Below are 27,557 nucleotides of genomic sequence, written 5' to 3'. Positions count from 1 at the left end.
AATACACAAAGAGTAGGAAATGAAAGGAAGGTTTAGGAAAATTCTCACATAATCAGCATGCAAAAGTAGACATCTATACAAACAAGGAGGAGGAAGTATGAACAGCTGAAATGAACCTCATTTTCATCTGATCAAAAGAAGGAAAAATATACACAAAGTTGGCTACAGAAATATATTTCACTCAACAGAAAAAGAGAAAGGGGAAAAAGAGGAATTAGAAAAGATTAAAGGAGGGAGCAGTCCTAAGCAAAACAAACTCTAAGGGTGAACAATAATATCTCTTTTTGACATGAAAAATAATGAGAATGTGAGGGAGTGCCCATAAACTAGGGAAATGGATGAACAAATAATGGCATACAATTGTGATGCAATACTACTGTGCTATAAGAAATGATGAAGGAGATGGTTTTAAAAGAAACCTGGCAAGACTTGTATAAACTAATGCAAAGTGAATAGAAATCAGGAGAAAAATTTATACAATGACAATATGATAAAGACAAACAACTTTGATGGAATTAGGAACTCTGATCAGTGTAATGATCAATATTTCTACAGGATTAAGGAACGATCATACTACCAACCTCCTGATAGAGAGACATGTTTTTTTGCACATGATCAGTAGAAGTTTGCTTTGCCTGACAGTATATGTTTGTAAGAAGGGTCTTGCTTTTCTTTTGTTCTCAATTGGCAGTGGGGTGGAAGGGAGTGTGGATTGTTGCTAACTGAAAAAATATATATAATTTTAAAATGTGCTGTGACTTTGAAAAAGTTACTTCAAATTCCAGGGCTTTAATTTCTTCATTGGTAAAAAGAGAGGATTAATTTTAATGATTTACACAATACCTTTCAAAATTCTACATTTCAATGCCTGTAATTGATTCTGGCAAACATAAAGCATAAGTAAGAGAGAATTTTGAAAGAGAAAATAAGGGAGTGCAAGAAAGGGAAAGACAAAGAGAGGTAGATGGAAAAAGGGAAGGCTATTAGCATGCCATGGGCAATTGTCTAAAGCGTCCTGCACTTATGACACAACTGGCTTGCTACTGCAACAGTATAATTCAGTCCTTGAAAGGGAAATTATATACAACTATTTCATCTATCCTCAAATTAAAGTGCCTTCTACATTGGTGCTAAATTTTTCTTAATTTAAAGTAGAAATGTCCTAGAATAAATAATCTTAGTAAAAACAATTTAAAATAGTTACTGGGCAGGGGCAGCTGGGTGGCTCAGTGGATGGAGCACTGGTCCTGGAGTCAGGAGGACCTAAGTTCAAATCTGGCCTCAAACACTTAACACTTACTAGCTGTGTGACTCTGGGCAAGTCACTTAACCCCAATTGCCTCACTAAAAAAAAAAAAACCCTCATAAAATAGTTACTGGGCAGAATACTTTGTAAAACTAGACAAAATCATAACAATTTACTTAGAGGAACAAAAGGTAAAGAAGTTCAAATAAAACAGTGAAATAAATAAAGCCAGAATTTCCATCTATATTATTCTACAGCTAAATTATATCAAACGATATCATGAAAAAGTAGCCATTAAAACTATTTGGTACTGGAAAAAATCCTAAGATCAGTAGAATAGAATAGACAAGAAGGACTCGGAGGCAAATAAAACACAATAGCCCATGTACAATACAAGAACATAAACTACTGGGAAAGCACGGCTAAGAAATTTGGAATACCAATTCAATCCAATTTAGCAAACAGTTTTTAAGTGTCTACCCTGTGCAAGTCGTCAAGTGAAGACCAACATCTGAACTCAAAGGACCTTACATTCTATTGGGGGGAGGTTCATGTGTTACATGTAAAGAATATCTGTGTTCAGGATATTTTGAGGAGGAAGAGCAGCATATTAACAACCATAGGGACTGAACATGAACCAAGATTTGGAGGAAAGCAAAAATTCTAAGAGGTAGAGGGTGAGGATGGAAGACATTCCAGGCATGGGGAAAACACCTAATGCAAAAGGGCAAAGGTAGATGAAATGCCAATCAATCAATAAGCATTCTGTTCCTCAATACTGAGGACACAAATATTGTGAAATAATTCCTATTTGCCAACAGCTTACATTCTAATGGGGGAGACAAGTACATATACATAACATGTGTATACAGCATGTACCCAGTACAAATATAAAACGAATAAATACAAAATAGTTTAATACCAGTTAGTTTGAGAAGGCACTAGCAGTTGGCAAGACTAAAAAATGGTTCATTCAGAAGATAGTACTTAAGCTGTGTCTTAAAGAAAGAGAGGGTCTCTGAGTCTGAGTTAAAGAGGAAATAAACTCCAGGGATGGAACACAGCCAGCACAAAAGCAAAAAAGACTGGAAACAAGTTTTAATGTGTAAGAAACCAAGAAAAGGCCAGTTTTGTTGGATGACGAACAGGAGGAAGTGTCATGTCTGATGGTGGAAAGATAGGCTGGGTTCGGATTGTGTGGAATTTAAAAGCTAAACAAAGAGATGACTGAATTGGGGAATCACATCCAGATCTACACACTTAAGCAGTAATGTGTAGGATGGATTGGAGTGTTGAGAAGATGGCCAATTAGGAGCCTGAGGTATGAGAATTTGAATAAAGATGCCAACTGTGAATTAAGAAAATGGGTCAGGTGCAGAAATGTGAACATAAAATTTGCAAAATTGAATTCAAAGGGGAGGGAGACTATGGTGAGGTCATGAACTTGGAGAATGGAAAGATTATGCTGCCTGCAATAGAAATAGGGAAGTTTGGAAGAAAGGAGAATTTAAGGGGAAATGAGTTCTGCTTTGAACATTTCAATTTTAAGATATTTCTAGGACATCTAGTTTGAAATGTCCAATAGGCAAGTTCTGGGAACAGCAAAGGTCCAGTTTGGTTGAAATTGAAAATAAATGAAGGGGAGTAATGTAAAACAAGTCCAAAAAGGTAGGCTATATCTAGATTGTAAAGCTTTAAATGCCAAACTAAAGAGTCAGTATTTTATCCTAAAGGTATCAAGGAGCCACTTAAGGTCCTTAGGTTTAGCAGAGATATGGTCAAAGGTGTACTTAAGGAAGAATATTTAGGCTCTCAGTGTGGAGGGCCAATTGGAAAGGAAAGATTTGAGAATCAAAAAGTTTAACTAGGAAACTACTAAAATAGTCCAGGAGAAAAGTGCTGAGGCTCTGAACTAGGATGACAGTGGTATGAATACAGAGAAAGAAGTAAGTATGAGATACACAATGGAGGTAGATTTGATAAGACTTTGTACCTGGGGACACCATGATCTTCCCAGTAACCTAGGCCCTTGACTCCTCACTATCTCTCAAACCTCATATCCAATCCCATGCCAAGTCCTGTTGATCATACTTTTGTAATATTTCTTGTATATGCTCTCTTCTCTTCAATGACACTACAGAGTCCCTAGTGTAGGCTTTTATTACCTCATGCCTAGACTATTAGAATAGCCATCTGGTGGGTCTACTATGCACCAAATCTCTCCCCACTTTAGTCCATCTTCCACTCAGCTGTCATATTGATTCTCTTTAAGTATAGCTATGACTATATCATACCCCTATTCAATAAACTCCAGGGGCTTCCCACTAGCTCCAGGATCAAATATAAAATCCTCTAATAGGCTTTTATATCCCTTTATAACCTGGTCACTTCCTACCTTTCCATTCGTCTTATTCCTTGTTCATCACATAATGTAGTTACACTGACCTCCTTATTAGTCCTCCTAGATCCTCCATCTCCCTACTAGGCACTTTCATTTGCTGTTCCCCATGCCTGAAACATTCTTCCTCCTTATCTTCGTCTTCTGGTTTCTCTGGCTTCCTTCAAGTCCAGATAAAGCCCCTCCTTCTTCCACCAGGAGTGTGTCTCCCAAAACATCCTTCGGGGTATAGAACCATTTCCTATAATTCTCTCCGTATACATATATGTGTATGCATAGATTTATTATTTCTTATTATATAATCACAATCACTAGATCCAAAGAAGAAGTAAAAAAGAACCAATGCCCTTACAAGTCATGGTCCCATTGAGCCCTTTGGCGGTCCAACTCTATGCTTAACAAACTTGGTGACATTGCCAAAACTTTCAAATAACAGCCCTATCACTCCAGGCCCATTCGCTCATCCTTGTTGCTATAACCATTCATCTACCAACCTTTTGGATCATTCATAATTTTCTCAATTATTTTAGCACTTGGTTCTTGATCTTCCTCTCTATCCTACACCACACACACACACACACACACACACACACACACACACACACACACACACACACACCCCTGTAGCCATTATCCTCAGGAACTTTCCACATTTATGTTCATGACCTCTCTAACAACTGACCACAAGTTCCTTGAGCCCTTCAATTCCAAAGACCTTTTCTATTCTACTTTGGCCACTCATGTTCATGGTTACAGTTTTCTTCCCCATCTCTCATAATTGCCCCACCTCAAAGATCTGGAACTTTGAAATTCTACACTCTCCAGTGACAACTGCCAATCCTTTCCTGTTAAATAACTCACCATACCTGGTCTTTGTCCTTAATGTCCTTCTCATAATCTCTAACCCAAATGGCTATTTGGCTGTTCCTCACACATGGCACTCCCCTGGAATGCATCCCTCCACAACCCCAACTCAGATTCCTTTACCTCCTTCAAGACTCAGCTAAAGTGCCTTTTAGATGATGATGACATACTCTCCAATAGAAGGTAAGTTCCATGAAAGAAGAGACGGTTTTATTTTTGTCTTTGCGTTCCCCCTTGTTGAGCACGATGCCTGACACACGGGTTTTTTTGATTGATTAGTAATCTAGTACCTTGACTTGTGACAATTCTGCCAGTCTATATTCACTTCCCAGCCTTGACCTGGGTCTAATTAGCCTAGATTTTACTGAGCACTGCCCTATAATTCCTTCTCACTTTGACCTGCTATTCCCATATTGCTAAGTCCCATCCTTAGGAAAAATCCAATGACTCTTCTCCTCTTTCTAGTCTGTTAATATCATTGGAGAAAGTCTTTTAACTCATCTAGAGTCACCCAAAAAAATGTATAGTATATAAATTCAGGTGGGCTCTATCACCAGGCAACTAGATGATAAAGTAAATAGAGTACCTGGTCTGGAATTGGAAAGACTCCTCTTTCTGAGTTCAGATATGGCCTCAGACTGTGTGACTCTGGGCAAGTCACTTAACCTCACCTGCCTCAGTTTCCTCATCTGTAAAATGAGGGAGAAAGAAGTGGCAAACCACTCAAGTAACTTTGCCAAGAAAAACCCCAAATGGGGTCATAAAAAGTTGGACACCACTGACAATTACTGAACAATTCTTAACAACCCCCTATCTTATCCTTCATGACAACTGTTCAATTTTTAAAAAATTTTCCTTTAAAGCCACCAATCATGATTCCCACTCCTCACATGTAAAACAATAATTTAGTCTCCTATGTCATTGATATTAAGACTATGTTGCGGGGGCGGAGCCAAGATGGGGGGGCGGAGCCAAGATGGCGGAGAGGAAGCAGCAAGCTGCCTGAGCTCTCCTTCTGTTCCCTCAAAACGAACATTAAATCAAGCCTCTGGACGGATTCTGAAACTACAGAACCTGCAAAGAGACAGAGAGACACAGTCCTCCAACCAGAGATAATTTAGAAGACTTCAGGAAAAGGTCGGTCTGACTCGGGCAAAAGGGAGGCCCAGCGCAGGGCAGCAACCCAGCGCCGAGGGGGTCGGGGCAAATCAGCAGGAGCTGCGGGTCACAGCCGAACAACTGAGGCTCCCGGAACCTGGTTCAAAAATCTGGTGGCCAAGAAGGACAGTGGAAAAACTTACCTGCACCGGCCGAGAGGGCCACGAACGGCGGGATCAGACGCCGGGGTCTGGCGCCTGGCTGGCCGAGCACAATCAGACAGGAAGTGCAGGACAGGGGATCTCCACACACCATAAAGGCCTCAGAGTAAAAGCCCGGTCACACAGCACCTATACACCTGCACAAGAAGCCCAAAACAGGGACCCTGGTGCCCCCAGAGTAGACCTCAACTTAAAGAATAAATAAATAAGCTGCAATAATGAGTAAGAAGCAAAAAAGAGCCCTCTCCATTGAGAGCTTCTGTATCAATAGGGAAGAAGCCAACACAAACTCAGATGAGGACAATAGCCTCAAATTGTCTACATCTGAAGCCTCACAAGGGAAGGTGAATTGGTCGCAAGAACAAAAAGCCTTCCTGGAAGAGCTCAAAAAGGATTTTAAAAATCAATTGCAAGAGGTAGAAGAAAAAATGGGGAGAGAAATGAAAGCAACACAAAAAAACTATGAAAAAAGAATCAGCAGCTTAGAAAAGGAAGCTGAAGAAAACAAAGCCTTAAAAAATTCACTTGGCCAAATGGAAAAAAAGCTGCATAATCTCACTGAAGAAAACAATACCTTAAAAAATTCACTTAGCCAAACGGAAAAAAAGGTACATAATCTCACTGAAGAAAACAATACCTTAAAAAATTCACTTAGCCAAATGGAAAAAAAGGTGCATAATCTCACTGAAGAAAACAATGCCTTAAAAATTAAAGTGGGACAGTTGGAAGAAAAGGAATCCATGAGACACCAAGAATCGGTCAAGCAGAATAAAAAAAATGAAAATATAGAAGAAAATGTGAAATACCTCATTGGAAAGACAACTGATCTGGAAAACAGATCGAGGAGAGACAATTTGAGAATCATTGGACTGCCTGAAAGCCATGACCAGAAAAAGAATCTAGATACCATATTCCAGGAAATTATTAAGGAGAACTGCCCTGATATCATAGAATCAGAGGATAAAATCATCATTGAAAGAATCCATCGATCACCTCCTGAAAGAGACCCCAAAAGGAAAACTCCAAGGAATATTGTAGCCAAATTCCAGAATTATCAGGTGAAGGAGAAAATACTCCAAGCAGCCAGAAAGAAGCAATTTAAATATCATGGAGCCACAGTCAGGATTGCTCAGGACCTGGCAGCTTCAACATTAAAGGACCGCAAGGCTTGGAATATGATATTCCGGAAGGCAAAGGAGATTGGATTGCAGCCGAGAATCTATTACCCAGCAAAAATGTGCATTTTCTTTCAGGGGAAAAGATGGACATTTAATGACATTGGGGACTTTCAATCTTTCCTGGTGAAAAGACCAGAACTGAATAGAAAATTTGATCTCAACATACAAGACTCAAGAGAAGTTTAAAAAGGTAAACAGAGGGGGAAAAAAAAAAGTTACCCTATTAGGTTAAACTGTTTATATCCCTACACAGGAAGATAATACTCATAACTCTTAAGAACTGTAAATGTATTTGGGCAGAGAGAAGGACTTTATATAGAGGGTATAAATATAAATTGTCTTTGATGTGATGATACAAAAGAATTAAGGAGATAAAAAGGGAGTCTATGGGGAGGAGAGGAAAGGGGAGGTGGAATGGGATGAATTATATCATATGAAGAGGTGGAAAAAAAACCTATTATAATAGAGGGAAAGAAAGGAGGGGGGAACATGGTTTCAACCCTATTCTCATTAGATTTGACTCAAAGAGGGAATAACATATACGTTCATTGGGATAAAGAAACTTAACTCACTCTTTAGGGAAACAAAAGGGGAAGGGAAAGGGGGGGACTGAGAAGGGAGGACAAAAGCAAGGGAGAAAAGGGTAAAGAAAAGAGAGGGGGGTGATAAAAAGGGAGGGCAGATCGGGGGAGGCAGGGGTAAGAAGTAAAATGTCGGTGAGGAGGAATAGGGTGAAAGAAGGGGGGAAAAGTACAAAGGGGGTAAATAGAATGGAGGGGAATAGACAGTCAGTAATAATAACTGTGAATGTGAATGGGATGAACTCTGCTATAAAACGGAAGCGAATTGCAGAGTGGATTAAAAACCAGAACCCTACAATATGCTGTTTACAAGAAACACATTTGAAGCAGAGAGATACACACAGAGTAAAGGTAAAAGGCTGGAGCAGAATATATTATGCCTCAGCTAAAGTAAAAAAGGCAGGGGTAGCAATCCTTATCTCAGACAAAGTGCAGGCAAAAATAGATCTCATTAAAAGAGATAAGGAAGGAAATTACATCTTACTTAAAGGTACTATAGATAATGAAGTAATATCAATATTGAATATGTATGCGCCAAGTGGTATAGCATCCAAGTTCTTAGAGGAGAAGTTAAATGAGTTACAAGAGGAATTAGATAGTAATACTATACTAGTGGGGGATCTGAATCTCCCCCTCTCAGAATTAGATAAATCTAGCCAAAAAATAAATAAGAAAGAAGTGAAAGAGGTGAATAGATTACTAGAAAAGTTAGACATGATAGATGTCTGGAGAAAATTGAATGGGGATAGAAAGGAATATACCTTTTTCTCAGCAGTACATGGCACATTTTCAAAAATTGACCATGTATTAGGGCACAAAAACATCATAGTCAAATTTAGAAAGGCAGAAATAGTAAATGCATCCTTCTCAGATCATGATGCAATAAAAATTACATGTAAGAAAGAGCCAGGGAAAAGTAGAATGAAAATCAATTGGAAACTAAATAATTTCATTCTAAAGAATGAATGGGCCAAACAAGAAATCATAGAAACAATCAATAACTTTATCCAAGAGAATGACAATAATGAGACAACATACCAAAATCTATGGGATGCAGCCAAAGCAGTGCTTAGGGGAAAATTTATAGCTCTAAATGCTTACATGAATAAAAAAGAGAAAGAGGAGATTAATGAATTGGGCATGCAACTTAAAAAGCTAGAAAAAGAACAAATTAGAAATCCCCAATTAGACACTAAATTAGAGATCCTGAAAATTAAAGGAGAAATCAATAAGATTGAAAGCAAAAAAACTATAGAACTAATCAATAAAACTAAGAGCTGGTTTTATGAAAAAACCAATAAAATAGATAAAATACTGGTTAATTTGATTAAAAAAAAGAAAGAAGAAAACCAAATTACCAGTATCAAAAATGAAAAGGGTGATGTTACCACCAATGAAGTGGAAATTAAAGCAATAATTAGGAAATATTTTGCCCAACTGTATGCCAATAAATTTGACAATCTAAATGAAATGGATGAATATTTACAAAAATACAAACTGCCCAGGTTAACTGAAGAGGAAATAAAATCCTTAAATAAACCCATATTAGAAAAAGAAATTGAACAAGCTATTAATGAACTCCCTAAGAAAAAATCCCCAGGGCCAGATGGGTTTACGGGTGAATTTTACCAAACATTTAAAGAACAATTAATTCCAATATTATACAAATTATTTGGAAAAATAGGTGAAGAAGGAGTTCTACCAAATTCGTTTTATGACACAAATATGGTGGTGATACCAAAACCAGGCAAAGCAAAAACAGAGAAAGAAAATAATAGACCAATCTCCCTAATGAATATTGATGCTAAAATCTTAAATAAGATATTAGCAAGGAGATTACAGCAAGTGATCACCAGGATAATACACTATGACCAGGTGGGATTTATACCAGGAATGCAGGGCTGGTTCAACATTAGGAAAACTATTAACATAATCAACCACATCAATAAGAAAACCAACCAAAATCATATGATTATCTCAATAGATGCAGAGAAAGCCTTTGACAAAGTACAGCACCCATTCCTAATAAAAACACTAGAGAGTTTAGGAATAGGGGGAGCTTTCCTTAGAATAATAAACAGTATCTACCTAAAGCCATCAGCAAGTATTATATGCAATGGAGATAAATTAGAGGCCTTCCCAATAAGATCAGGGGTGAAACAGGGATGTCCATTATCACCCCTATTATTTAATATTGTCCTAGAAATGTTAGCTTTAGCAATCAGAGAAGAGAAAGGAATTAAAGGAATTAGAATAGGCAAGGAGGAAACAAAACTATCACTCTTTGCAGATGATATGATGGTATACTTAAGGAATCCTCGAGAATCAAGTCAAAAATTACTTGAAACAATTAACAACTTTAGCAAAGTAGCAGGATATAAAATAAATCCACATAAATCATCAGCATTTCTATACATGACCAACAAAGTCCAGCAGCAAGAGATAGAAAGAGAAATTCCATTTAAAGTAACGGTAGGTAATATAAAATACTTGGGAGTCTACTTGCCAAGACAAACCCAGGAACTCTATGAACACAACTACCAAACACTCTTCACACAAATCAAATCAGATCTAAATAATTGGAAAGATATCAATTGCTCATGGATAGGCAGAGCTAATATAGTAAAAATGACAATACTGCCTAAATTAATTTACTTATTCAGTGCCATACCAATCAGGCTACCTAAAAATTATTTTATACAGCTAGAAAAAATAATAACAAAATTCATCTGGAAAAACAAAAAATCAAGAATATCCAGGGAAATAATGAAAAAAAATTCACAGGAAGGTGGGTTAGCGGTACCAAACCTGGAGCTTTACTATAAAGCGGCAGTCATCAAAACTATCTGGTACTGGCTAAAAAATAGAGTGGTAGATCAATGGAATAGGCTAGGCTCAGGAAATGCAGTAGTAAATGACACTAGTAATGTAGTGTTTGATAAACCCAAAGACTCCAGCTTCTGGGATAGGAACTCAGTATTTGACAAAAACTGCTGGGAAAACTGGAAGATAGTATGGCAGAAATTAGGCTTAGACCAACATCTTACACCTTATACTAAAATAAGGTCAAAATGGATACATGATTTAGACATAAGAGGTGATACCATAGGTAAATTAGGAGAGAAAGGAATAGTGTACCTATCAGATCTTTGGAAAGGAGAACAGTTTTTGACCAAACATGAGATAGAGTATATTATAAAATGCAAAGTGGATGATTTTGATTATATTAAATTAAAAAATTTTTGTACAAACAGAAGCAATGCATCCAAAATTAGAAGGGAGGCAGAAAGCTGGGAAACAATTTTTGAGGCCAGTGTTTCTGATAAAGGCCTCATCTCTAAAATATATAGGGAATTAAATCAAATTTATAAGAATCCAAGTCATTCCCCAATTGAGAAATGGTCAAAGGATATGAACAGGCAGTTTTCTGATGAAGAAACCAAAGCTATCTATTCCCATATGAAAAAATGCTCTAAATCTCTAATGATTAGAGAGATGCAAATTAAAACAACTCTGAGGTACCACCTGACACCTATCAGATTGGCTAAAATGACAAAAAAGGAAGATAATAAATGTTGGAGAGGCTGTGGGAAAATTGGAACACTAATGCATTGTTGGTGGAGCTGTGAGCTGATCCAACCATTCTGGAGAGCAATTTGGAATTATGCCCAAAGGGCGATAAAGCTGTGCATACCCTTTGACCCAGCAATCCCACTTTTAGGTCTTTTGCCCAAAGAAATCATGGAAGGGGGAAAGGGACCCACATGTACAAAAATATTTATAGCTGCTCTTTACGTGGTAGCAAGGAATTGGAAGTTGAGGGGGTGCCCATCAATTGGGGAATGGCTGGACAAGTTGTGGTATATGAATACAATGGAATACTATTGTGCTGTAAGAAATGATGAGCAGGAAGAGTTCAGAGAAACCTGGAGGGTCTTACGTGAGCTGATGATGAGTGAGATGAGCAGAACCAGAAGAACATTGTACACAGTATCATCAACATTGAGTGTTGACCTACTGTGATGGACTATATTCTTCTCACCAATGCAATGGTACAGAAGAGTTCCAGGGAACTCATGATAGAAGAGGATCTCCAAATCCAAGAAAAAAAAAGAAAGAAAGAACTGTGGAGTATAGATGCTGATTGAACCATATTATTTCTTTTGTTTTGGGTGCTGTTGTTTTTTTTTTCTATTTTGAGGTTTTGCATCACTGCTCTGATTCTTTCTCTTGTAACAGGATTAATGCAGAAATAGGATTAATGTTATTATGTGTATATATATGTGTGTGTATATATATATCTATATGTATATGTATAGATATATATAGATATAACCTATATCAGATTACCTGCTGTCTAGGGGAGGGGGGAGGGAGGGGAGGGAGGGAGGGAGAAAAATCTGAAATTGTAAAGCATGTATAAACAAAAGTTGAGAACTATCTTTACATGTAACGGAAAAAATAAAATATCTCAAAAAAAAAAAAAAAAAAAAAAAAAAAAAAAAAAAGACTATGTTGCTATATTCCACAATTCCTCAAAGTTCTCAGCATTATTGCCCACTCTGACTTCTTTTCCTCTGCTAACAGAAGAAAAGAAAACCTTACTCTTCCCAGAATTTAATCCCTCTCTGCTTATATCCTTGATTCGGTTTCACTTCATCTTGGGCAATCTTCAGTGCATTTTCTTTTTTTTTTTTTAATTTTTTTTATTGTGAATTTGATGAACATCAATAAACACAAACTTTTCAACATAAAAAGGTTGATTTATTTCCAGTATTTCCCACTTCCCTGGCTCCTTTCCATCTCTCTCTACACACTCATATTCTCTACAATCCTAAAAAAATTCCCTCCCTTCTGCTGGCCCAACCAGTTACTTATCCAATCTCCCTCTCTTTCACTGTTGAACTTCTTGCCAAAGTTGCCAATTCTTGATGAAATTATTTCAACACTCTTTTTCACAACTCATTCTAATCAGGATACCACCACTCTGTTAAAACTGCTCTAAGGTCACCAAGGATCTGCTAATCACCAAATCCAATGTCATTTTTTTCTAGTCTTCAGTATTTGACACTACTGATATTCCCTTCTCATGAGATACTCTTTCCTCCCTTGGCTTCAGAGAAAGTATTTTTTTCTGGTTACCCTCCTATTTCTCTACCAGTTCCTTCTCTGTCTCCTTATCACATCCCCAACTTCCTACTTAGGATGTTTAACAATGTCCTCTCCCCTCTCTATAAACTTTCTCAATGATTGAGTTTTCCAGTCTCAAGAAATGACAGACTCAACTAGCAACCCTATGTAGTGTGAGAATTGGAATGACACCCTCTGCTGGAGAGAGATTGCAGAGAAGCTCAGCTATGAGGAGAAAGCATGTGATTTAGAAACCATGTGACATTAGCATCTGGAAGTTGCCCCGCATCTGGAACTTACATCTGCAGAACCACCTGTTAGTTGTGTCAATCAAAGTTACCAGCCCATTAGCTTGGAGCTCTGTGTGTGGATGGCCCTTTTTCCTGTTTCACAAGAAATTCTAGGGGTAGCCGCAGAAGCATTGGGCTCTTGGGTTCCTGACCTCGGTTTGAGAGGTCGGATGCTGGGGTCTCTTAGAAATAGCTAGATTTTTACCTCTCTCTCTCCTCACCAACTTCTGATTGTACTTTAATAAATACTTAAAAGTTTAAACTCTTGCTAAAGTTTCTAATTTAAGGTGACTACTCATTAGATTTTAGACATCATAGCTGGAATTTTAGCCCCTTACAGTAGGAAGTTTCAAAATCAATACCTCTGGTTCAGACCTCTCCCCTTCTGAGTGTAACGATTGGAATGGCACCACCTGCTGGAGACTTACTGCAGGACACTCCACCATGAGGAGAAGGTGTCTGAGGGCAAGACATGCAGCTCTTTGGCGTCAGGAAGTGACATTTGCTTGTGGGAGGAAGAAGGGGCGAGGCTGGCGCTTTCACTCTCTTTCACCAGAACAGGGCAGGAGAACTGTAGCTCCCCGAGATAGATAGATAGATGAATCTAGGCCTTTCTCTCTCTCTTCACCAAATTCTTATTCTCCTTAATAAATGCTTAAGTCTAACTCTTACTAAAGCTTATAATTTATTGGTGACCACTCATTATATATTTTAGACAGACTAGCTAGAATTTTAGCCCCTTACATGAGTTAGCACTTCGTCTAAAACTAAACCCAATACCATTCCTCTTAAATCTCTTCTCCAACCATCTCTAATCATTTAATAAGTCCTATTGATTATACCACCACATCAATTGCTTCCTTTCTATTCTGACTTATTAAGCTTAGGACCTCATACGATATCAGGTTTATTACAATCAGTCTTCTCACCTCAAAACCCCCCTTCACCATACACATTAAGGTCCCAGAATATTCTTCCTTATGCGTAAATATGGTCAAATCAATCATGTGTCCATAATCTTCATGGTTCCTCATTGGCTCTAGATTAATGTCAAATTTGTTTTTAATGTGGATTTGGACCTAACACACCTTATTTCATTTTATTCTTCTCTCTTTACTCTGACTCTAGTGGAAAGAGGTTCAGAGAACCTGAATTCAAATCTCACCTTTAACTCTACTTCTATGACCAACCTCAGACAACTCAACCTTCCTGGGCCTCAATTTTCTTATCTATAAAAGAAGGCTTAGACAACAAGAAGAAAGTGACACAAGCATCCAAACCTTTTAACAAAGAGATTACCCATACCTCCCCTCTCCCCCAGAAGTCAATGATGAACAAAAGGAGTCGTCTAAGTCACAAATCAGATGCCTTCATAATTATTTTCATTATTCTCTGATCTATATATACACAGTTTCTAAAGGTGGAAAAAATGCTTGTCCAGCAACCTTAATAAACATGGGGAATGTTTAGAAATTAAATTAAATTTCATAAAGATGAAATACAAACAAAATATCAAAATCAACAATACATTTTTACGTCTAATACATGTTCCTGTTGAAATTATGATGAAACATCAGCCTCTAGTTTTGAGTGATGGACTTATCTAGTAACCATAATAGCTGGCATTTATACTGCAACTTAAGGCTTACAAAATATTTTACCAATGTAGCATCTATATGCTCCATTGTCACCCCCATGTGGATCCACTAAAAAATTATAGCCATAAGGCCCTATAAATAGGGTTTTGGGTTTTTTTCCATTAGGTAGGCAGAGGACAAAATTGGTTCAACACAAAGTCACTTAATGAAATTGCATAGTAAAAAAAATAGCAATAGAACATTTCCCCCCTAAATTTGGGACATATTCTCTCCTTAATAGACATACCATCAATGTAAAGAATGGTCATACCCAGGTGATATAAGTGGAAGAACACACAGAAAAGCAACATGTGTAACTGAGGCACACATATAGAGAGGCCACTCATACCTCTAACATGATCTGGTGAAGCCATACTGTTCTCTTGTGGCATAAAGTATGTGCCAGGTGTATATTCTCTCCCAAGTATATGGGCATGGTGTATAGTTTCTGCCAAGCACTGTCCCCAGATGGTTTCATGTGATTTATGCAGGATGGTTCAGTGGCATCCTCTGGTTGCTTTAGCTGAAATGCTGCTTTTGGAAAAAGTGAGCTTTACCAGTTCTTTGAATTTAGAGCCCCAAATCTTAAGTTTTAGCTCTTTCAGGACAGCAAACCCACCCTATACCCCATATTAAACTAAGGGAAAGCTTTAGAAGCTTTTCTCTGCATAAAAAAAAAAAATATCCCAGTTCTCAAAGCTCTAGCTACCATAGAGATTTCCTATCCAAGTAGAAAATTTTCACTTCTAGAGGCATAACTCTTTGGTAACACAACAGCCGGTCAGTTAGGTAAGTGCTTTCAGGCATTCCGTCTATTTTTTAACCTTCCTGCTTACCAGAAAGAAGAATTTTATGCCCAATCCCCATTTGATTTAGGATTAGAAAGTCCTTCCAAACCATGTTTAATTTCCGATTGCCAAAGGGAAAAAAAAAAAAAAGAAAAAAACCCAACACCCTTGCTCTAAGAGATGACCTGAGTTCAAATCCCATCTCTGACACTTAAAATAACCTTGACCATATCACTTAATCTCAAGTCTTGGTTTCCTCATCAATAAAATGAAAAAGTTAAACCAGATGACCTCTAATGTCCTTGACAAATATAAATCAATCAACTACCCAGGTGAGCATTTGTAATTCATACTCCTATCCCTCCAGGTTTGATAAAGACAAACAAAACAAAACTTTAGATGGAACCATGGTAGGCATCTTTCACCTTAATCCTTTATTCCAAATTCCTGCTTTGTGGCTGGCAACAAGTTGTCCTACAGATACATAAACTCATTTATCTGATTGATCCTTAAGTCTTCAACCTACTTGAACTTAAACTTAATGGTAAAATCACCGGAGTGAACGGTATTGTTTTTAAATTTAGTCTTTCCAGAATAACAGTAAATGCCTAAGAAAAAAGTTCCAGTTTTAAAAATCAAGAGACATTTTACTTAAAAACCTACTATTTGCAGGGCACTACGCTGGTCTTCCAAGGACAAAAACAAATAGTCTCTTCCCTCAAGAAGATTATATTCTAGTAGGGAATATAACATATATACAGATGGATAAATATAAAATGTATACAGTGTAATACTATATAATTTCAGAGTAAAGCTAGTACTGTATAAGAACTCCTAGAGTGGGGAGGGGTAGGGAAAAAGGCCAATAGAATAAAAAAGGCTGCCCTACCAAACCTCCAGCTAGGTGCTATGCTGGATAGAGTGCTGGTGCTGAAGTCTGGAGGATCTGAGTTCAAATTCGACCTCAGACACTCACTAGCTCTGTGACCCTGAGCAAGTCATTTAACCCTCTTTGCCTCAGTTCCTCATCTGTAAAATGAGCTGCAGAAGAAAACCCCAAATGGGGTCTGGGACACAGAGAGAAGGACATGACTGAAAGGACTCAGCCTCCCCCACTGCAGAGGAAGAGTGATAGAGGCAGAAGGACTAAATAGGGAAGTTGTAGGGCTTCTTAAACTTTTTCCAATCATGACTCCTTTTCACCCTAGAAATTTTTACAGGTTTATAGGTATACATAACCTTATACTGTTGCCAAATTTTTTGTGACCCCCACATGAACAGTTTAAGAAGCTTTGCTTTAGAGAAGTCAGAAAGACCCACTATCTACCTTAGTGAACAATAAGAGGAAGGAAGCCGTTATTAAGGCATAGTAAAACTCTGACTCCTCGGCAGTCAGTCTGAGTAATAATTTTTCTTTCTTTCTTTCTTGAAATATGCAGGACATAGGGGCAACTAGGTGGTACAGTGGATCGAGCACCCGGTCCTGGATTCAGGAGGACCTGAGTTCAAATCCGGCCTCAGACACTTAACACTTACTAGCTGTGTGACCCTAGGCAAGTCACTTAACCCCAATTGCCTCACCAAAAAAAAAAAAGAAAGAAAAAAAAGAAATATGCTGGACTTGAGGGAAGAAGCTAGTAATTTTCATGGTTCAGTGTTTTGTTTTTTAAAAAAAGTAACTGTGGGGCAGCTATGTGGTGCAGTGAATAGAGCACCAGCCCTGGAGTCAGGAGGACCTGAGTTCAAATCCAGCCTCAGACACTTAACACTTACTAGCTGTGTGACCCTGGGCAAGTCACTTAACCCCAATTGCCTCACCAAAAAACAAAACAAAACAAAACAAACCACCCCTAACTGTGATCCAGAAGACTTTAATTACATTAGTGAATGAATCTTCAATGATGTTCAGTTAAAAGATGTTAATACAAGTTTGGGTTTTTTCCTTTCCTTTTGGGGGATGGGATCGTGACAAGGGAGGGGTGGACACTAGACCTGTGATCTCATTGGCATAGAGAATTTGCAGTGGAAAAAATTCCCTCTACCCAAACAGATCAATACTTGTTTTGGAACGTTTTTTAGAGAGTTACCTGGGGCAATGAGAGGTTAAGTACCCTTCCAAAGGTCACCTACCAGGATATCAGAGGACAGACTGAAACCCAGGTCAGTCATCCACTATGATGCTTGATACAAAAATATATAACGCATTTACAAGCATTACAGTATGGCTAGAATTAGATCAAATGAACAATACTTTTGGAAAATGAAAGAGAAACTATTCTAAACAAGTCAGAAAATTATAGTAATACTATATTTTAGCTTTGTCACTAATAAAATTACTAGGTTTTTCATTCTTGTTTCTTTTTTTGAATTTCCCTGTTCATAGGGCAGATAAGAGCATAAGCAAGATAGACCTGCATTCTTCCCTGGTGGAAGAGAGGAGACAGGAAGGAATGGGGATGGAATGACACAGGGGTAAAGTCCCTCCACCCTACCCCCAGTCACTACTGGCTTTCTTGGAGGGGAGAAGGGAAGGGAATAAGCATTTATATGCTGCCTACTATGTGCCTGGCATTATGCTAAGCACTATACAAATATTATCTCATTTGATCCTCAGAACTACTCTGTGAAGTAGACTGTTATTATCCCCATTTTACGAAAACTGAGGCAGACAAAAGTTAAGTGATTTGTCCAGAGTCACACTGCTAGTTAGCATCTGAAACATTTGAACTAAAACTGCCTGACTCCAGGTCCAGCGTTCTATCCACTATGGCATCTAGTTGAAGAATGGAAAGAACATTAGATTTAGAATCTGAAGATGTGTGTCAATTTCCTGGTTGGTGTGTTAAGTATGAGTGAGGGCAAATCATTTAGCTATTTGGAGCTCTGTTTCTCATCAATAAAATGAAAATAGCAATACTTACACTGCTCTCTTTCATAGGGTAGGTACAAGGCATTTGGAAAAAAATATCATGGATGTTATTACCACTGAACCAATGTATTTTGAGAAAACATAATTATTGACCCATGTGCCTACTTTCCTATCCCTACAAGATCTTTATAAAAAGTATCTGGCCATGTATCAAGAGAATTCTTAATGAAACTATGACAAGGGAACTGATAGACTGTTCTATAATAGGCATCTTTACATACACTGATTGAAAATGATAAAGTACAAAGTTTCACTGTACTTAATTTTTTTTAACTATAAAAGGGAATTTGATTCATAGAGCAAAATCCACCTTAAAGGCTCTCCTGTAACATGATTTCTTCCATCCATATTTTAACTTACAAGATACCTTGAAAGATATAACAGATATCTTTATTCAAGGATCCACTGATTATTGATATCAAACAAAGGCATAAAACAGAGTGCTATGCTTTCCAACAGAGTCCAAAGAGAAGTATTATCATTTCAGAGCCTCCTGAATGAGATCCATCAATCAAAACAATTTGTCCTAACCACCCACACAGGAAAAATGAAAAAGGGGAAGAATACCTATCATTTCATATACAGTTGTAATGGTACAGGGTCTGGAACAAAAAAAAAAGTGATTTTAAATGCTTTATGATTGATTGGTCGGTCAATACAGATGTCTTAAACAGAAATAGTGAAGAATAATGAACTAGGCTCAAAATTTAATAAATGGAAGACAAAATATGGGACTATATTTGGGGACTCTACTCACTGCTTTTAGTGACACCATAGTTATCAATGAAAAAAAATCTACGTTTTTAACACTGACATTCTTTTAGTGGTGCTATATGGCCACAAATCATGAACACACTTAAATCTTAAGATTTAAGAGTCAAAGGGCAAGGAGCAATCTATGGGGAAACCTGGTTGCAGCATATTAGCAATGAACAACAACAGAATAAGCACTAGATAGATCATTAGAGAGATATTACCAGAATGGAGGGGGGGCAGTTAGGTGGCAAAAGTGAGAATTAACCAAAAGGCAGGCTGTGTGCTCTATTCATATCCACCCAAAGTAAAGGGATCTAGAAAAAGCCCCCAGCATATTAGGTTGCCTCCCTCCTAATCCCCAACCCCATGAAGAATTTATAAGAGGATATGGATAAAGACAAGGAGGCATAGATGGGGTGCCATCTATACCACTGCTCAGAAGTAGTCACATTAAGGAGACTGAAATATACATGTTCTACAGTAAAAACAAAAATTAACCTTGTGAGGAAAGTAGACACGCCACTTTGTTCACAAGGGTAATTTTTGTTTTTACAGGGCAGTAATGATTTCCATTTATATTGGAATTTACAGTTACAAAATGATTCAAGATACCGCATGAATGTTTTTTTTTTTGTTCATTCATTTAGCAGACACATTTTTTTTCTTTACAATAAATGCTGCATGAGGTAGGTGGTCCTGGCATTAGCCCCATGACAGATGAGGAAAGTGAGGCACAGAAAAGTTAAAGTTTCCCATAATAAGTAGCAGACCTAGGACCTGAATGAAAAGCTTCTCCCTTCAAGTCCAGGGCTCTTTGCACTGCATCAGAATACTCTCATAAGTAACATCCATGTTCTTGTCATGGTAAACAATGAAGCAAAGACCCATCCAACTTATAGTACAAATAAACCACAGTAAAGGGAAATGAACACAATGCTCATTAAATGATGTGAAATAAAAGACATGATTTTTTTTTCAAAGAAAAGACTTCTGTAGTTATAATCAAAAGTAAAATTAAAAGTGTTTAATACTTTTTTCAAAGAACAGCACCATTCACCACCTTAATTTATGTTTAGTTTGTGGTACAGTATTTTTTACTAAATATCTTATATTTAATTATTAATTTAATCTGTACTCTGGATTTTAAAAAATCTGTGTAACAACTATAACTAAAAATTACATATTCATATTAAATGCTTATTGATTATGTAAAGACAATTACATGGCAAATGAAAGAGTTGATTAATTGGATGAAAAATAATCTACCTTTATCAAATATCTAGTTTAACAGCACAATTAAAACTCATATTAAATATGTATTTATAATATATGTATAATACATTACACATACATATATAGGCATATACATATGCTATACGCACAGTGCTTTAAGGTTTACAAAACAGTTCTTTCACCACCACTACCGCCAGAATGAAATTACCCCCTGGAAAGCAGGAGCTGTCTTTATCTCTCTGACTCCTAGCACACACAGTTCTTTATACTTTGGGGTGGGGTTATGAACCAATTTTTTCATCAGTCTGGGGAGTCCCTACTTTAGAAATTCTGTCCACTGATGCAAAACAGCAATTTTTATGTAATTTATATACTTAGAAAGTTAATTAGGACACTGAAAGTTTAAGTAACTTGACTGTGGTCACAAAGATAGTATGTGTCAGATATGAGACAAACTCCAGTCTCCCTGACTCCAAGGTCAGCCCCTATTCAAAATGCCACACTGCTTCTTGCCTTGAACATAGCTGGCACAAAATAAATATTTACCTGAATAATCCAATCAGATATAGAGTATAAGTATTAGTCCAGTTAACTGCTGAGGAAACTGACATTTAGAGGGGCCAGAAGATCTCAACATTAGCACAGAGATTTAAAGCAAGAAGGGACCTCAGAGCCGTAGTCTAAGTCTTTCCTTTATAGATAGTAAAGTGACCTGACCAGACTCACTCAGCTAGTAAATAGCAGCTCCAGGATTCAAATCCAGGTTACTCCTTGTTTTACCATACCAGCAATTCATTCATTCATTCATTCATTCATTCTCTCTCTCTCTCTCTCTCTCTCTCTCTCTCTCTCTCTCTCTCTCTTTCTCTTTTAAATTTCAGGACTTCTTTATATTTTTAAATTATTGAAGCCCCCAAAGCTTTTGTTTATGTGACTTGATCTATCAATATATACAATATTAGAAAATCAAAACATTTTATCATTATTTGGAAAATTGTTTTGAATTTGTGGACTCCATGAAAGGGTCTCAGGGACTCCTAGAATTCTCCAGAAGGTGCTTTGAGAACCATTGTACACTGCTGTACTATATACCGTATAAAGTTATAATTAATGCAAATGTCAATGATATCAAGCAATACAGATACAATCTGATAAAAATAAAACTCGATTCAGCCTTAAAAACAAGAAATGGGATTTCTAAAATGGAACAAAAATAGTAAATTTGATTAAGATTATTTTAAAATAAAATAGAGCAGCAAGGTGGTGCAGTGGATAGAGTGCCAGGAAGACTTGAGTTCAAATCTAGCCTCAGATACTTTTTCTATGTGACCCTGGACAAGTTACTTAACCATATTTTCCTCAGTTTTCTCATCTATAAAGTGAGCTGGAAAAGAAAATGGCAAACCACTCCATTATCTTTGCCAAGAAAACACCAAAAGGGGTCATGAAGAGTTGGACACAACTTAAAAACAACTAGACAACAAGAAAAAATAAAGTGCTGACATATTTGACCAAAATCCATACATGATAACAGCCTGAGTAAAATGCCATTTTCATGATCAGTACTGATGGTACCCAGTCAGATCAGTCAGTACTAGTCCTAGAAGAAGGTAGAAATGAATGGTTCTCTGTGCTGGACAGTCACTTTTCACACTGAGCGACTATATTTTAAGAGCTAATATCGTGGGGCAGCTAGATGGCGCAGTAGATAAAGCACTGGCCCTGGAGTCCGGAGTACCTGAGTTCAAATCCAGTCTCGGACACTTAACACTTACTAGCTGTGTGACCCTGGGCACTTAACCCCAATTGCCTCACTAAAAAAAAAAAACAAAACCAATATCGCAAAAATACCCAAGGAACAGCCTATTCCTTTCCTAAGGAAAAGCCTATTCATTAGGTTCTAGGTACATCTTCATTGCCTTGCTCAAGGGTCTCTTGGCTTTCCTTATCTAGTCAGTATAAGCTAGAAGTAAATAACAAGTTGTTGAATTTCTACAAGTTTTGTTGGACTTTTACCCATCTTATCTTTTTTAATAGCAGAAGCCAAGACTCAATATTTTGGTAGTACTTACCCTGGACTATAAATTAGTTGTTGTTCAGTTTTTTCAGCTGTATCCAACTCTTAGTGTTCCCATTTGGGGTTTTCTTAGCAAAGATACTAGAGTGGTTTGCCATTTTCTTTTCCAGCTCATTTTATAGATGAGGAAACTGAGGCAAAGAGGATTAAGTGACTTGTCTAGGATCATACAGCTAGTAATGATCAGAGGCCAGATTTGAACTTCCTGGCACTCTATCCACTGTGCCACCTAGCTGCCCAGACTATAAATAATAGTTTCTTATTTAAAATGTACATATATATCCTTCAGCATGGAAAAGACTCAACTGTTGAATATTCTAATGATCTTCCTTGCTTCAGACAGTAGCCAATGAATAGCCTTTCATACAGAATGTGAAATTCCTAAGCTCCCAGACACCAAGGTAAAAAACTCAGAAAATCTGACTGAAGAGACCTAATTGCTAGTCCACCACACTGTGTAAATCAAGGTAACATTTATTAAGAAGTTTCTATGTACTAGGCCCTGTCCTAAACACCTAAAAAAAGGCAACAAAAAATAGTCCCTGCCCTCACAGAGCCTTTAGTCTAAGGGGAATTAATCAATTATAAACAAACAAGATATATAGGATAAATTGGAGATAATTTTATAAAGCAAGGCCCTGGCATTAAGGGGGACTGAGGAAAAACTATTTGCAGATGATAGGATTTTAGCTTTATAAACCTTAATGATAAGGGGAAGAGAAGAGGGAAAAAAAATAACAAAGAAGCTTTTAAAGCATTTCACTATAAACAGTGCTTTACAGTACACTTAATTCTATTTGATTCAATTCAACAAGCATTTATTAATTGCCTACTAAGGACCAAGTAGGAACTGTACTAGGCAATGGGGATACGATTCCACTAAATATAAAGTCAAGATATAGAAAGAATTAACAATATTTCAATAAACTTCTGAAAAAGTACAGAATGTTAAATTAGGAAGCAAATGCTTCTAGTTGATTTCCTTCATTTTAGAGATGAGGAAAATGAAGCCCAAAGAAGATCAATGACACAACCCAGAAGCAAAGAGGAAGTCAGCAGAAGAGCTAAGACTAAGAGCTTGGCTGACTCTAAGAGCTATTAATTTTCTAGTATACCATGCACAGCCATAACTATAAAGCAATGTCCCTCATTTTGGGGTGACTATAAAACAATTTATAATCCAAATGAACAGTGTTTCCTGCAAAACTAAGACACTATACACTTATTCTGATAACTCTACTATCGCTTACAAAATTTAGGAATGCATTTTTTTTTTTAGAATAGCTTTAAGAGCCTGGAATATTGCTTTCAATGGTAGAAAATTTTTATCCTTTATGGGCAGATTTGATTTCTGAAAACAGCCCAAAATCATTTAGAGCCAAGTCTGAATAAGGTGAATAATGAAACCAGGCAATACAGCTGTTGTTGAAAAATGTGGTATGACTATATAGCAATGACATGGAATTTCCTCTGCGTCTGGTAAACTGTCTCTGAAGACAATTCCAAAACATCATGAGTAATGGCAGTATTACTGGCATAATGCATATCCTGCTAATGTGGCTACTTTAAAGGACAGCACTGATTCTGAAGCCTAAATGCTAATAAGCATTTTTTAAAATAATTTCATAACATTCACATCTCATATTATATGAATTCTTGCATGAAAACTGTTCTTTACTTTAAACAAAAGGTTGGAATACTTCTGCTAATGTGAAAAACATGGAAGAGTTAAGAATAACTGCATCTGTCCAAAATTAGAAGGGAGGCAGAAGGCTGGGAAACAATTTTTGAGGCCAGTACTTCTGATAAAGGCCTCATCTCTAAAATATATAGGGAACTAAATCAAATTTATAAGAATCCAAGTCATTCCCCAATTGAGAAATGGTCAAAGGATATGAACAGGCAGTTTTCTGATGAAGAAACCAAAGCTATCTATTCCCATATAAAAAAATGCTCTAAATCTCTAATGATTAGAGAGATGCAAATTAAAACAACTCAGAGGTACCACCTGACACCTATCAGATTGGCTAAAATGACAAAAAAAGAAGATAACAAATGTTGGAGAAGCTGTGGGAAAATTGGAACACTAATTCATTGTTGGTGGAGCTGTGAACTGATCCAACCATTCTGGAGAGGAATTTGGAATTATGCCCAAAGGGCGATAAAGCTGTGCATACCCTTTGACCCAGCAATACCACTTTTGGGTCTTTTTCCCAAAGAGATCATGGAAGGGGGAAAGGGACCCACATGTACAAAAATATTTATAGCCGCTCTTCACGTGGTAGCAAGGAATTGGAAGTTGAGGGGGTGCCCATCAATTGGGGAATGGCTGGACAAGTTGTGGTATATGAATACAATGGAATACTATTGTGCTGTAAGAAATGATGAGCAGGAGGAGTTCAGAGAAACCTGGAGGGTCTTATGTGAGCTGATGATGAGTGAGATGAGCAGAACCAGAACATTGTACACAGTATCATCAACACTGAGTGTTGACCTACTGTGATCGACTTTATTCTTCTCACCAATGCAATGGTACAGAAGAGTTCCAGGGAACTCATGATAGAAGAGGATCTCCAAATCCAAGAAAAAAAAAAAAAGAACTGTGGAGTATAGATGCTGATTGAACCATACTTTTTCTTTTGTTTTGGGTGCTATTGTTTTTTTTTCTATTTTGAGGTTTTGCATTACTGCCCTGATTTTTTCTCTTATAACAGGATTAATGCAGAAATAGGATTAATGTTATTATGTGTATATATATGTGTGTATAGATATAGATATATATATGTATATGTATATAGATATATAGATATAACCTATATCAGATTACCTGCTGTCTAGGGGAGGGGGGAGGGAGGGGAGGGAGAAAAATCTGAAATTGTAAAGCTTGTATAAACAAAAGTTGAGAACTATCTTTACATGTAATGGAAAAAATAAAATACCTTATATGTAAAAAAAAAAAAGAATAACTGCATCTGAGAAAAATATAATACAAACTGTGGGGATCTTAGATCCTAGAATACAGGGATTTAGAGCTGGAAGGGAACATCAAAGACATCTAGTTCAGCCCCTTCATTTGGATGAGGAAGCTGATGGCCTTTATCTTTGAATGCTTCCTGTCAATCTATTCCCAGTCTCATACTTCAAAAAATCCTCAATTTCTGGAGTTTTAATATTCTAATTTATTAAGGGCTTCCTCTAAGTGCTTGAGTATAAGGACCATGTCCTTCTTCCTCAACTCGTATCCCACTACTGAGCATTTAATACTGTGTCTTCAACACAGTGCTCACTTACCATGCCACCACACCCCCAGTAAGATTTGTTAACTAAATGAATAATCATATAAAGTTAATAGCTTTAATCATTAGCCAGCAGGGGGAACTGGAGAACTCCAATAGCCATTTTTACTGTTGTTTTTTTTTTAAACGATCAGAGGTTTCCAAACATTTTGTGCATCTGTATGACCCTTTTGCCATGTGTTATTCTCAAATGATCCAAACCTAGGTACTATATCAGTAGAGGTCAAAACAAGTTTATCATGTATGTGTTTTTAAGGAAACTTTTTTTTAATGCCACAAATACTCTGTGATTCCAGAGAATAGCATTTGAAATCCATGTAAAAAACAATTCACTTCTAGACAGGATCAACGTTTTTTGTTGCTATGTCTTAGACCCAAGCACAAGTTGTTTATGTTTACATTTTAATATTTATACATATTTTTCCTTCTTTTACTTGTATTCTCTTGCTCTGGCAAAAAAGACATTTGGGGGGCTAAGGGGTAGAAAACATTTTTACAGCATAAACATGTTCCAGGTGCTATGCTAAGCACTTTTAGAAAGGTTATTTCATTTAATTTCTGGTTGCTTGGTAGATTTCTTTTTTAAAGCAGTATCTTTAGAGTCAGTAGGAAAATGTCTATATAAACATTCTTCAGTCAAGTATTGATTTTCAAATATTCTTTTCATTACCAAAAAGTTAAAATCATAGAATACTTGCCCTTGAAATACAGTTTCTTTCCTTACCTCTTGAAAAAGGTCACTGAGGTCTTCACGATTTGCCTGTTTTGAACATCCTGGAAACTCCTTAACACAGCAGGAATCTGGAGGCCAGTCCATCTCTGTCATTTCTAACCAATCTGTGAAATACACCACTCCACAGCACTTAAACTGCAAAAGGAAGACCAGCCAGAATCAGGGAATACAGGAACATCTTTGCTCAGAGGAGATAAGACAGACTTCGTAAATGTCCATATCAACAGCCAACTCTATTTCTGCTATCCATGATTTATGACATATTTTTCTGTACCAATTATGGTAGTAATAGCCAATTGTAGCACCATCACAGTTTTGAAAAATAATGTGCACAATGTACAAAAAGTTGCCAATCAGGTTTTCCCTTTTAACACCTGAACTCTAAGAGATTTTAACAAAAATTGTACAGTAATGTCAATTTATCAAAAACAATAGAAACAAGATGGAATTTGATGACTATAATGGATTTCTAACCACATTTACTTCCAAGTCACTAATTTAACTTTTGGCTAAATCTAAAGGTTTCTTATGTCTACATTAACAGATTCTGTGATTTGGGTGGATAGATCCAAATCCACAGCCAAGTTTTCTGTATCCTTTGAAATTTGGAAGTCTTTTCTACCAGCATTGCATATATCTTTAACAATATCCTCAAGCCTCCCTTTGAATTTACTACTTCCAACATGCTATGTTCTGGGGAAAAAAAGATAACCAAGTTGTATTTTGGGGTTTTTTAAAGACTCTTATGTCAAATAAAATCAGGACAGCTCTGAGTAAAGAACTAAAGAGAAAAGGGAATAAGGGGAAAAGACTGTCAGAAGACTGCTGTGTGAACTAGGGGAGAGTTACTTGCTATCTCCAATGAATGGAGGGGGTCAGAGAAAATGATCTCTAAAGTCCCTTTTGATTCTATTCTGTGATTTTTGTGTAGGAAACCTGTAATAATTTTTTCAGGGTATTTTTTTTTTTTTAGTGAGGCAATTGGGGTTAAGTGACTTGCCCAGGGTCACACAGCTAAGTAAGTGTTAAGTGTCTGAGGCCGGATTTGAACTCAGGTACTCCTGACTCCAGGGCCAGTGCTCTATCCACTGCGCCACCTAGC

General features: G+C 37.1%; 1 protein-coding gene across 3 annotated transcripts in view; it reads right to left on the bottom strand.

Annotated features, from left to right (window-relative positions):
• The window catches only part of TSPAN12 (tetraspanin 12), a 108,448-nt gene that overhangs the window by 11,209 nt on the left and 69,682 nt on the right, over nucleotides 1–27,557 (bottom strand). For all 3 annotated transcript variants that reach the window (XM_043966621.1, XM_043966623.1, XM_043966622.1), the window contains one exon: nucleotides 26,447–26,590. In XM_043966621.1, coding sequence (XP_043822556.1) covers nucleotides 26,447–26,590 — 144 coding nt within the window. The remainder of the gene's footprint in view (nucleotides 1–26,446; nucleotides 26,591–27,557) is intronic.

The sequence above is a fragment of the Dromiciops gliroides genome, chromosome 5 (genome assembly GCF_019393635.1).
Source record: "Dromiciops gliroides isolate mDroGli1 chromosome 5, mDroGli1.pri, whole genome shotgun sequence".
Classification (NCBI taxonomy): Eukaryota; Metazoa; Chordata; class Mammalia; order Microbiotheria; family Microbiotheriidae; genus Dromiciops; species Dromiciops gliroides.
Note: the sequence above shows the minus strand (reverse complement) of the source record. Positions and strands in the feature narration are given on the sequence as shown.